We start from the raw sequence: 12,241 nt of genomic DNA, 5'->3' as shown, positions 1-12,241 counted from the left end.
TTATTGTTATTCGCAGAAATCTGACTTTTTGCTCTCATATCCATACCAAATATCACAGTATCATAAGATAATGCCACTGGGTTCTCTAATAAATTTCTTTATTTTCTTGAATATTTGGCCATGGAGCTGAGAACATGTAGTTCGGTCTATAGGAAGAGATGAGTGATATGATAAAAGGTATAGATTGCATGATTGTTTGTTGGTTTTATGATTTTTAGGTGTGTTTTTTATTGTAATCCACTTTGATTTAAGTGGAATCTAAAGGGCAAATTCTCTAAGAAGCGCCTAATTAGGCACCGTTCAGCGCGATTCAAGTAAAATTGGGCGCCGTTTAATGAATCGCGCTGAGCGAAACCTATTTTGGAGGCGCCCAAGACGTAGGCCGGCTCTAGGCTCAGCTAAAAGTCGGGCGCCTAGCTGAGCGCTTAAGCACGCTTAAGAGCGTCCATTCTGCAACAAGGCGCCTAACCTGTAGCCACGCCCACGCCTAACGTGCATAGCGCCTATTTTTTTGAGGGCCGCCTAAATTTGTAGAGGCGCCTTGTTGCAGAATCGCGCGTTCTTGATAGGCGCCTAGGTTTCAATCAGCGCTGATTAAAACGCTTCATTGCGCTTGGTCTTCAATTTCTATCTAGTTGGGCGCCTCCGAAATAGGTGTCTAACTTGAGGCGCTGGTCACAGAATTTGGGCCTAAGTGACCCAATAAATGTAAAATTCTCTGTGTGGCGATTGGCAAAGAATAGGTTTCACCCGTGAGGATTCCTGCTCTTGAGGTCACTCGGGCTAATAAATCCCTAAGTTTCTAGTTTCTAATAGATTTGATTAATCGCTTATTCAAAATTCTAAGCGATGTACAAAACGATAAAATTACAAATTTCGGGGGGGGGGGGGGAAACAAAACAAACGAATAGAGCTAACCTGACAAAACATATTAAACAAAAGAAAAAGATGGGGCGAGAAATACAAGTTGTTGATAGTAAATAAGACACGTATGGGAAAAAAAACAATAGGAGGGCAGAGCAGGCCGCTTCCAAAAAGTTGGGAAATAGGATTCAATTGAGGCTCCTAATCGAGCTTTCTAGCTATCAAATGCATCTTTAAAAAGAAAGAGTTCCTTTTACTAAACGGCGGTAGAGGTTTCTACTACGGGCCGGTGAGATAAATGCTCTGACACCTACGAATTAGAGGAGCTTGGGAGCATTTACCTCACCGGCTCGCGACAGAAACTTCTACCGCCGTTTAATAAAACCCAACGTAAGTGATTTTTTTGCGCGAGTGTAAGATGCCATCAAAGGTGCAGGATCACGTGTAGTGGTAGTATGAGAACATCTGGAAAATGAAAGAATTAGGCAACCGAAAGAAACAGAAAGCAATGACACACAAAGATGATATTATTATTATTATTTTATTTCTTATATACCGCCAAAGCTGTAGTAGTTCCAGGCGGTTTACAATAAAGAAGGGCTGGACAATCGGCGAATGGTTACAATCAGTGAATACAGATACAACAAAGAATCAGCGAATACGGTTTACAACAGAGAAGGGCAGGTCAATCAGCGAGATGTTACAGTCAGCGAATACAGATACAATAAATATGCGTGTGCGGGGGAACAGCCTTTCTCTCTGCCCATCCATACTCGTATATAAGCTCTACTTAGGGGTAGGGTTACCAGATGTCTGGGCTCCCGAAGGGACTTTCTAAAACCCGGCGAGCTCCGGCCGCATCTGCACATGCTCCAGGCCCTCCAGATGTGGCTGGAGCTCATATGGAAGAAGAGAGGAGGCTTTGTGGGGGGTGGATCTGGGGGCAGAATGGGGTGGGGCTAGAGGCAGAACTGGTGCGGAACAGGGCGGGGCTGGAGATCGAATAAGGTGGGGGGTCACGTGTCCGGGATTACACAGAGCAAAATATGGTAACCCTACTCAGGGGTGCTCTGTGTTCATTTCAGACCTTCTTGAATTTGGATGTAGTCCTTGGGCCTGATATAGAACTATTTAGCGGGCCAGGACCGACTCCCAGCCAGCTAAATAGCACGCAGCTAACTATCTACCTGTATTCAACGGGAGATCACCATAAGAACATAAGAGATGCTGCTGTTGGGTCAGACCAGTGGTGCATCGTGCCCAGCAGTCCGCTCCCACAGCAGCCCCTAGGTCAAAGGCCAGTGTCCTAAATGAGACCAGCCCTACCTGCATACGTTCCGGTTCAACAGGAACTTGTCCAACCTTGTCTTGAATCCCTGGAGGGTGTTTTCCCCTACGACAGATTCCGGAAGAGCGTTCCAGTTTTCTACCACTCTCTGGGTGAAGAAGAACTTCCTTACGTTTGTACGGAATCTATCCCCTTTCAACTTTAGAGAGTGCCCTCTCGTTCTCCCCACCTTGGAGAGGGTGAACAACCTGTCCTTATCTACCAAGTCTATTCCCTTCAGTACCTTGAATGTTTCGATCATGTCCCCTCTCAATCTCCTCTGTTCGAGGGAGAAGAGGCCCAGTTTCTCTAATCTTTCACTGTACGGCAACTCCTCCAGCCCCTTAACCATCTTAGTCGCTCTTCTCTGGACCCTTTCGAGTGGTACCATGTCCTTCTTCATGGGTGTAGAAGAGAACTTAAACTGTGTAGTGGATGAACAGGAAAATAAGTGTCTAATCAATGTTAGAAATGTTCCTTGATGCCAGCATAGATAGTTGAATCTGTTGCAGTAACAGTAAGACGCTTGAGCAGCTGGGCACATGATGGAAGGACATTGCAGATGGCAGGCAAGACACAAATGACGTCATTTAACCGTAATTCATTGAAATCCAAAAACAGCTTCTGCAGGTTTTTAAATTATTGAATTCAGTTGCCAATTAAGTAACATGGGTTAAGTTTTTACATATTGATATTAGTCTCAAGTTTTTAGAGAATGACACGGGGACAAAGTTTGACCCTGTCCCTGTGGGCTCTGTCCTTGATCCATCCCCATGGGCTCTGTCCCCATCCTTGCCCCATGGGTACCCATCCCCAAATGCCAGCCAGTGTCAGTACTGTGTGCAATTTTGGTCATCGCATCTCAAAAAAGTATAGCGGAATTAGAAAAGGTACAAAGACAGGCAAAAAAAAAAAAAGATAAAAAGGATGGGACAATTTCCTTGTGAGCAAAGGCTAAAGTGGATAGGTCTCTTCACTCTGATAAGAGACAGCTTGGGGAGATATAACAGAGGTCTGAGTGGAGGGGAAAGGGTAGATGTGAATCGTTTGTTTACTCTTTTCAAAAATACTAGGACTAGGGGGCATGTGATGAAGCTACTAAGTAGTACATTTAAAACAAACCACAGAAAATATTTCTTCACTCAATGGGTAATTAAACTCTGAAATTTGATGCAAGAGAATGTGGGGAAAGCAGTTAGCTTAGCAGGGTTTAAAAAAGTGTGGATAATTTCCTAAATGTCCATAATCAGCATAAAATCTGTTTTACTCTATGGGATCTTTCCAGGTACTTGTGACCTGGGTTGACCACTGTTGGAAACAGGATATTAGGCTTGATGGACCTTCGATATGTCCCAGAATGACACTCTTATGTTCTTATGTATTGGTACCCACATAGATGATCAAGTAAAAATATAACTCCTTTTTTCTGTTACATCCCTTCTGGATTCAGTACACTAGTTTTTTTTCTGGGTGGATGTGGTGACACACTCTGATGCCGCTTTTGGGACCTCGGTGTTGTATAGGCTCTTCTGTCCCTCCCTAAACACTGCCATTGCTTTGGTATGTCACCTAGCGTACTCAATCTGGAAGGGACGCAACAGAATCGAAGATTAGATTTTTACACCTTTGATAATCTTCTTTTTGTTAGCCCCTGGAGGATTCAGTACCGCCCTTCCTCTCACTTGTTCTGAATCGCCTGCTTTCTGCCTCACTTATTCTCCTTCCAGGCTTCAGGATCTTCCAGCCTGTTGACGGATCCTGTGGGAAGTTTTCCAGTTCTTGTTCAATCTTTTCCTGCAATCCGGGAGTTGCAGAAATCCAAACACTTTTCTGAGCACATTCTCCGCCCACCTCAGAGAGAGAGAGTTAGAGCCCCCTGCTGGTCAGTCCCAAAACCAAACAACATACCTGAACAAATCCATGATAAGGAACGGGAGGTACTAGGGAAGCTCCCCAGCAACATAAACAATTTGTGAACTGGTCTGCTCTGCAAAACAAGCAATAAATAGGCACAAAGGCAACACAGAAAAACTTTGAGGAACAATGTAGAACCAATCTGCTATGTCCCATGCGCACCCATATGAGACAGCCTTCAGTAATGTATACTCACAGAAGTGGAAAACTTCCCACAGGATCCGTCGAAGGGCTTGGAAGATCCTGAAGCCTGGAAGAATTATTAAGCGAGGCAGAAAGCAAGCAATTCAGAACAAGTGAGAGGGCGGGTCATATTGAATCCTCCAGGGACTAGCAGAAAGAAGATTATTGAAGGCGAAAATCTAATTGTCCATTCTGTTAAGTCCCTTCCAGATTCAGTATGCTAGGTCAGGGGTAGGCAATTCCAGTCCTCGAGAGCCGGAGCCAGGTCAGGTTTTCAGGATATCCACCATGAATAGGTATGAGATGGATTTGCATGCACTGCCTCCTTGAGATGCAGATCTATCTCATGCATATTTATTGTGGAGATTCTGAAAACCTGAGCTGGCTCCGGCTCTCGAGGACTGGAATTGCCTACCCCTGTGCTAGGTGATATACCAAAGCAATGGCAGCGTCTAGGGAGGCACAGAAGAGTCTGCCTGAAACACCGAGGTCCCCAAAGTGAGCCGCCACATCCACCCAGAAAAATCCTAGCGTACTGAATCCTCCAGGGACTAACAGAAAGAAGATTATCGAAGGTGAAAACCTAATCTTCCATTATGCAGTCCTACGGCCTGGTTGGGTATACAGGCATCAGTACTGAATATCACTTGCTCAAGTAGCTCCCAGCACTTCTTCCTCTGCCCCAAACTTGCCCCTACACTAACTGGGGAATATAGTGACAGCAGGCACTGCCTTGTATAAGTGCAGCTGGATATCCCCTTTTCAACCTGCTCAGTGTGATTTCAGCAGGCAGAAGCCTCTCCTGTTCACTTAAATAATTTAGAATATCAGACCCATTGTAGAATACAGCAATGAGCCAGCAGGTGCTGAAAATGTTGAGAGAGAAGACGTGAAGCCTTTGATCTCCTCCTGGGGTGTTTTTTGTTTTTGTTTTTTTTAAATTTCCTCAGGCCTTGTATCTGATAGCCACGAACGGAACTCCAGAGCTCCAGAATCCTGAGAGACTGTCGGCTGTTTTCAGAGATTTCCTGAACTGCTGCCTTGAGATGGACGTGGAAAGGCGTGGGTCCGCCAAGGAGCTTTTGCAGGTGGGAGATTAATGCGGTTTTTAATCAATACGATTAACGGAGATGGCGAGGACCTGTAGCACAGCGTAAGGTCCTTCAGGAACGCAGGGAAAATACGTATGGGAAATCTTGCAGGCTACTGCAGTCATCAGTGCTGTACACAGTGCAAATCAACTATGATATGCCCCCTGCTGCAGATTGACATAAATTGTGTAAATAATGGCATTAAATCTAGAGAAACAGACACATCTGACATCCCTCTCGTATTATACTGATCAACCATACAAACCACACATATCAGATAGAAAAGGATGATGCCGTCTTGATGTCATTTCAGATGTCCCTAGAAGCCTAGGGCTGAATAAGCAATTATCCTTGCCTCTGGACTGAGCCAGATGTGTCGCTAGATTGACAGTGCCAGGGTCACAGCGAGGAGTCTTTTTTAGATGCAAGGCAAGCATTTCGGCACAGAACACAGTGCATTCAGATGATCTCATAAGCCAGCACAGCAGGCTGAAATAAATCAGTCTCTGATTCACTGGATGTAGCGTAGTGGGGTGGGGGGGGGGGGGGGGGAGGAAGGAGAGCAGTGGTCTCAAACTCGCGGCCCAGGGCCTACATGCGGCCCGCCAAGTACTCTTTTGAGGCCCTCGGTATGTTTATCATAATCACTAAAGTAAAATAAAACAGTTTCTTGATCATTTGTCTCTTTAGCTATAAATTACAATATTATTATTAAGACTTAGCCAAAAGGAAAGATTTATAAACTATAAAGAGTTTTACCACATGCAAAATTGTCATTTCTTTAATAAGACATTAACTATTTTTTCTGAGGCTCTCCAAGTACCTACAAATCCAAAATGTGGCCCTGCAAAGGGTTTAAGTTTGAGACCACTGCCTTAGAGGGAACTTTCAAGGAATTACATTTTCTCGATGGAAACAAGAGAGGGAAACTGTTGCTTAATAAATTCAGTTACACCATTTTCTCCACTGAACAAGAAGAAAAACTGTGAAGCTCATTAAAAAAAATATTTCCTGTTTGCTAATGCATGCAAAGTAACTCCTCATTCTGTATTCCCCAGTCCATTTCCTGTTCTTCGACCAGTGTAAAGGAAAGTCAAAACATAATATAATAGGGTCTTGGTTATTCGAGAAATCCAAAAGACAATACCCATCCTCCCCCCTCCCCCCCCCCCCCCCCCCGCGCGATGACATCCTTTCAGCTTTTTTTTTTTCTCTCCACTTTCTGGGTGTCTGATTCAGTGGAAGGGCAGCACCTGCCTCTTTTTGGCTTTGCTATTGAGACCCTGCTGATATTTGCTTATTTCTGATCTGAAGAATTACTTTCGAAAGCCAATCAAACAATGCACTTTAGTACAATAAAAAAGGTTTTACCGTTAATCCTTTTGGTCTGTTTTATTTCTATTTAATTGCAGTACTAGAAATATGCATTTTTCTGTGCAATTTCAACATATTCCTTGTTATCCAACTTTTTAATTAGCCGACAATGGGCCGGCCTAGTTTAGAAGCATAGAAACACGATGGCAGATAAAGGCCAAACTGCTCATCTGCAGCCTCCACTATCTCCTCCTCTCCTTAAGAGATCCCACGTGCTTGTCCCAGGCCCTCTTGAATTCATACACAGTCTCTGTCTCCACCACCTCTTCCGGGAGACTCTTCCATGCATCTACCTCCCTTTCTGTAAAAGTATTTCCTTAGATTACTCCAGAGCCTGTCACCTCTTAATTTCATCCTATGCCCTCTCATTCCAGAGCTTCCCTTCAAATGAAAGAGACTCAACTCATGCGCATTTACATCACTTAGGTATTTAAACATCTCTATCATATCTCCCCTCTTCCGCCTTTCCTTCAAAGTATACATATTGAGATGTTTAAGTCTGTCCCCATACGCCTTATCACGAAGAGGACACACCATTTTAGTAGCTTTCCTCTGTACTCCATCCTTTTTATATCTTTTTGAAGGTGTGACCTCCAGAATTGTACAGAATATTCTAAATGAGGTCTCACCAAAGTCATATAAAGGGGCATCAATACCTCCTTTTTCCTACTGGCCATACCTCTCCCTATGCAACCTAGCATCCTTCTAGCTTTCACCATCACCTTTTCAACCTGTTTGGCCACCTTAAGATCATCACATACAATGACACCCAAGTCCCGCTTTTCTGTTGTACACATAAGTTCTTCACCCTCCACCCCAAACTATACTTTTCCCTTGGGTTTTTGCAGCTCAAATGCATTTCTTAGCATTAAATTTTAGCTGCCAAATTTCAGACCATTCTTCAAGCTTTGCCAGGTCTTTCTTCATGTTATTCACACCATCTGGCGTGTCTACTCTATTGTAGATTTTGGTATCATCCGCAAAGAGGCCAATCTTACCCGACAACCCTTCAGCAATATCGTTTACAAAAATGTTAAAAAGAACAGGCCCAAGAACAGAACCATAAGGTACACCACTGGTAACATCCCTTTCCTCAGAGCGATCTCCATTGACCTCTACCCTCTGTCGCCTTCCACTCAACCAATTCTTGACCCAGCCCGTTACTTTGGGACACATCCCAAGGGCACTCAGTTTATTTATCAGACGCCTGTGTGGAATACTGTCAAAGGCTTTGCTAAAATCTAAATACACCACATCTAGTGCACTCCAATTCTCTGGTCACCCAGTAAAAGAAATTGATCCGATTTGTCTGACAAGACCTACCTCTGGTGAATCCATGTTGCCTCCGGTCCTGTAATCCACAGGATTCCAGAAACTTGACCATTCTCTGTTTTAAAAGCGCTTCAATTAATTTGCTTACCACAGAAGTCAGACTTACCGACCTGTAATTCCCTACTTCCGTATTTCCACTTTTGTGGAGAGGGACCACATCCGCCCTTCTCCAGTCCTCCCATGCTCCTACTAGCTCTCCAACCAGCAGAGGGCACTGCCTTCTGTCCAACACACATGGGGTCCCCCAGTGTTTTTAAAAGAAGTTTTCAAAAAAATACAGTGTAGAGAAGCTACCATACCCCAAAGAGAGCGCATGTTTTCAAAGCCATTTATGTGTCTGAAAATTCACCTCCCCTCAACATGGCAGAGGGTGTTGTGTGCATCATGGAACAATACACATTCAATGACTCAATGACTCGACATGCACATGTTTCGGCCAACAGGCCTTCCTCAGGAGTCTTGAGCGCCACCAGTGTGAATATCTAGAATATGTTCCCACTCTGATAGGTCTTACCAGACTTCGAACAAAAAAGAAAGTCAACTAAAAGTTCTCAAAAAACGAGTAGAACATCAGGTAACAAGCGTATCGCTGCTAGGTGGCGCTCAAGACTCCTGAGGAAGGCCTGTTGGCCGAAACATGTGTATGTCGAGTCATTGAGTCGTTGGATGTATTTTTATGGCATTGGATGAATAAAGATTCCTATATTATCAGACGCACTGGAGGACACTTTCATTAGTGCACATCATTCTGATCTGGACAATTCCACTCAGCCTTTGGTACATTTGTGTCTGTGGTTTTGTTTTTTTCCCCTGTTTTTGCTTTTGCTTTTTTACAATACATATTCAGCCACCTTAAGAGGAATGTTGAGGGTGCGGTCGATTGGGCAGGAAGCTAACCTAAGGTTACCAGACGTCTGGGAAAACCTGGGTATGTCCTCTTTTTAGAGGATTGTCCGGACTCCCGGACAGGCTTTTCAAAATCCAGCATTTGTCTGGGTTTTGGAAAGCCCCGACGAACTCCGGCCACATATGGAGGGCCTCTCGGCATGCGTGGATGATGTCACAAACATCTGTGCATGCTCCAGGCCCTTCAGACGTGACCGGAGCTCGTCGCAGGAAAGAGGAGATTTGCTGGGGGGGCGGGGACGGAGGCAGAACTGGGCAGGGACAGAGGCAGAACTGGGCGGGGCTTGAGACAGAACCTGGTGGGGCTGGAGTGGAATGGGGCAGTGTTGGAGGTGGAACGGGGTGGTGTTATGTGTCCGTGGTTTTCCTTTGTAAAATATGGTAACCCTAAGCTAACCCATGTGGAGAGCAGTATGAACTCTTTCTTAGGGTTATCAGATTTTCCAAATGGAAAGTTCGGACCCCCTAGACCCACCCTCCCAGGACCACCCAGTTAGAACATAAGAATTTCCGCTGCTGGGTCAGACCAGTGGTCCATCGCGCCCAGCAGTCCGCTCATGCGGCGGCCCCTGGGTCAAAGACCAGGGCTCTAAAATGAGTCCAGCCTCACCTGTGTACGTCCCAGTTTAGTAGGAACTTGTCCAGCTTAGTCTTGAATCCCTGGAAGGTGTTTTCCCCTATAACAGCCTCCGGAAGAACATTCCAGCTCTCCACCACTCTCTGGGTGAAGAAGAACTTGTAAGGAATCTATCCCCTTTCAACTTTAGAGAGTTCCACTCATCCCCGCCCTGTTACGCCCCAGTCCCGCCCTCAATCCCGCCCTAGCCCCACCCCCCTCTGCCTGCTCTCATCGGGCAAGAGGGCATCTGCACATGCGTGGACGTGACGCGTGACGTCATCGCGTGGCATTTGGGCATGCGTGGATGTCCTGCCCGACGGCAATTTGTTGGAAGCTTTTCAAAACCCGGAAAAAGTGCCAGGTTCTAAAAAGCCATCTGGACCCCTGGACATGTCCGTTGAAGTCCGGACGACTGGTAACCTTACTTTCTGTATATTGGTTCTTGTGGAAGAATCTACAGGAAAAGGAAGTGCGTGACTTGGTTCAAAGGTAGTGTGACCCTATGGCTCCAGAAAAAAAGGGGACGGATTGAGACATCCGGGTTTTACTTCCATTGAAAGCAACCTAGATGTCTCAATCTGCTCTCCTTACTTCCATTGCTTTCAATGGAAGTAAAACCCGGATGTCTCAATCCGTCCCCTTTTTTCTGGAGCCATATGGCCACACTATTCAAAGGGACAGAAATCTTGCGGGATAGTCGGATACCTGCCTCCCCCAGTGGGATAACTTTTCAGAATAATAATAATAATAACTTTATTTTTGTATACCGCCATACCCATAAGAATTCTAGGCGGTTCACATTAATTAAAAGAGAGTTGCAAGTGATTTACATCAATTGAGCGGGGTTACAAGCGGTTCAGACGCACAGTTGGTGAAGATTGTAAATTGATGAGAATGTGATGAAATAGCATATTTTGGGTGGTGGTTTTTTTTGGGTGGAAATAATTAATTTTCTTTTTTTTTTATTCTTTCCAGCATTCATTTTTAAAATTAGCCAAGCCTCTCTCCAGCCTCACTCCCTTGATCATTGCCGCAAAGGAAGCCATTAAGAACAGCAGCCGTTAGCACACAGAGCCTTACCCCGTTCCAGCGCCCACAGACTGGACACATTCTGTCAAACCTCAACGCCCACGTGGCAGAGAGGCAGACCAGAACGGACAGCAAATGGCAGCGGCCCGATTGCTGTGTCTCTCCAAACGTGTTCTTCTCGCGTCTCCAGACTCCTTGAGACTAGCTGCAGACACGGAACCGGAAGCGTAGGATGCAGGCCATCACCTTTGACTGTCTTGAAGATAGAGAAAGGTAATACAAAGCTAACCAAACATTTTCAGCGCAATCTTTCCAGTGATTGGGTGCACAAGCCCTTTCCAAGGTGGTCCTTTGCCTTTTTGAATAAGTACATTTTAAAGTAGAGACCTCGGTACTGAGAGAATCTCCTTCAACTGTGATTTCATGAACTCTATCAGGAATGTCTAACCACAGACTTTATCTTGAAGACCGGGACGTGGCACAGTAACTATTAAGAACTCCCCCAGAGCTCTTAGCCTTGTACCACTCTCTGCTGCTCAGCACAAGCACAGAAAAGTGCATTGGGAAATATTGATCACAGGGGTGCAGTGTGGCATCCAAGCCATGACTCGGTGGATTTTGTCATCCTGGTTTCTGTATAGCTATTTCCGATGTTTTACTTTGGTGTGATTTCTTCCGTTTGTTGTTTTTGCAAACAATAAAAAAAAAAACAATTCAGGAAGGAAGAAGCCCTCCTCCCTCCCCTGGCTCCTCCCCCTACCAAGGCTGTTCACGATTAGTCTGCTCTGAGGATGGTGTATCGCCATGCATGCTATCAAGACCTCTCGAGAAGAGACGTACTTGTCTTTAAACTGAGCCTCTTAAGCTTTCCAACACAAAAGCACACAATTATGTTAACAGATTAATATGTAAATGGCATTTTCAGGGTTCCAGTACAATTCTGTGCAGAGGAGAATGATGCAGCAGCAGGATGCAGGGGCGGGTGACTCAAGATGCTTTTTTTTTTCGAAAAAAAATTATTAAATAAAAGTTAAAATAAAGAGGTTAGTATTCAAAATGGTTTTTAACCAGGCAAGAGAGTTTTCTGCCTAGTTGAATGGCACGGGCTGGCCCAGGAGTTGGACAGTACAGCCGAGTATCTTCTGTGACCGCCCGAGCAGTCTCCAGTCTGGGAGAAGAGCCAAGAGTTATGCAGGCATTGGCAATGTTCAAAAAGCAGTCCTAATTATTGATTGATTTGCTCATTTTGATCACCCGTCCTCCCCAGGAGCCCAGAACGGGTTACAATAAAATCAAATTAGGCACTTACAACTTCCCTAACTGTCCCGAAGGCTCACAATCTAGCTAAGTTACCTGAGAAAACAATTATTAAATAGTAAAGAATATAACAATTTAAAAAATAAAAAGAATAAAATTAAATAAAAAAAAATTCAATATAACAATTCAAATAATAAAAAAAAAAAAAAAATTAAATTAAATAAAAAATAAATAAAATTATGCCCAAATCGCTAAGCAGGTTTGCCCGAATATCATCCATACTCAGATAGGGCCTCACTGAATACCCAGGTCAAATTTAGCCAGCGTTAGTTACCCTCTGTTTTA

The 12,241-nt window shown here is 44.5% G+C and overlaps 1 protein-coding gene across 4 annotated transcripts in view; it reads left to right on the top strand.

Moving 5' to 3' along the window:
- Nucleotides 1-11,981, top strand: part of PAK3 (p21 (RAC1) activated kinase 3) — a 223,774-nt gene extending 211,793 nt beyond the window's left edge. For all 4 annotated transcript variants that reach the window (XM_033946560.1, XM_033946561.1, XM_033946562.1 and 1 more), the window contains 2 exons: nt 5,239-5,376; nt 10,586-11,981. In XM_033946560.1, coding sequence (XP_033802451.1) covers nt 5,239-5,376; nt 10,586-10,675 — 228 coding nt within the window. In that variant the 3' untranslated portion in view covers nt 10,676-11,981. The remainder of the gene's footprint in view (nt 1-5,238; nt 5,377-10,585) is intronic.
- Nucleotides 11,982-12,241: the final 260 nt, after the last annotated feature.

Source organism: Geotrypetes seraphini, chromosome 5, assembly GCF_902459505.1.
Source record: "Geotrypetes seraphini chromosome 5, aGeoSer1.1, whole genome shotgun sequence".
NCBI lineage: Eukaryota > Metazoa > Chordata > Amphibia > Gymnophiona > Dermophiidae > Geotrypetes > Geotrypetes seraphini.
The sequence above is the reverse complement of the archived record's forward strand: the minus strand, read 5'-3'. Positions and strand labels throughout refer to the sequence as shown.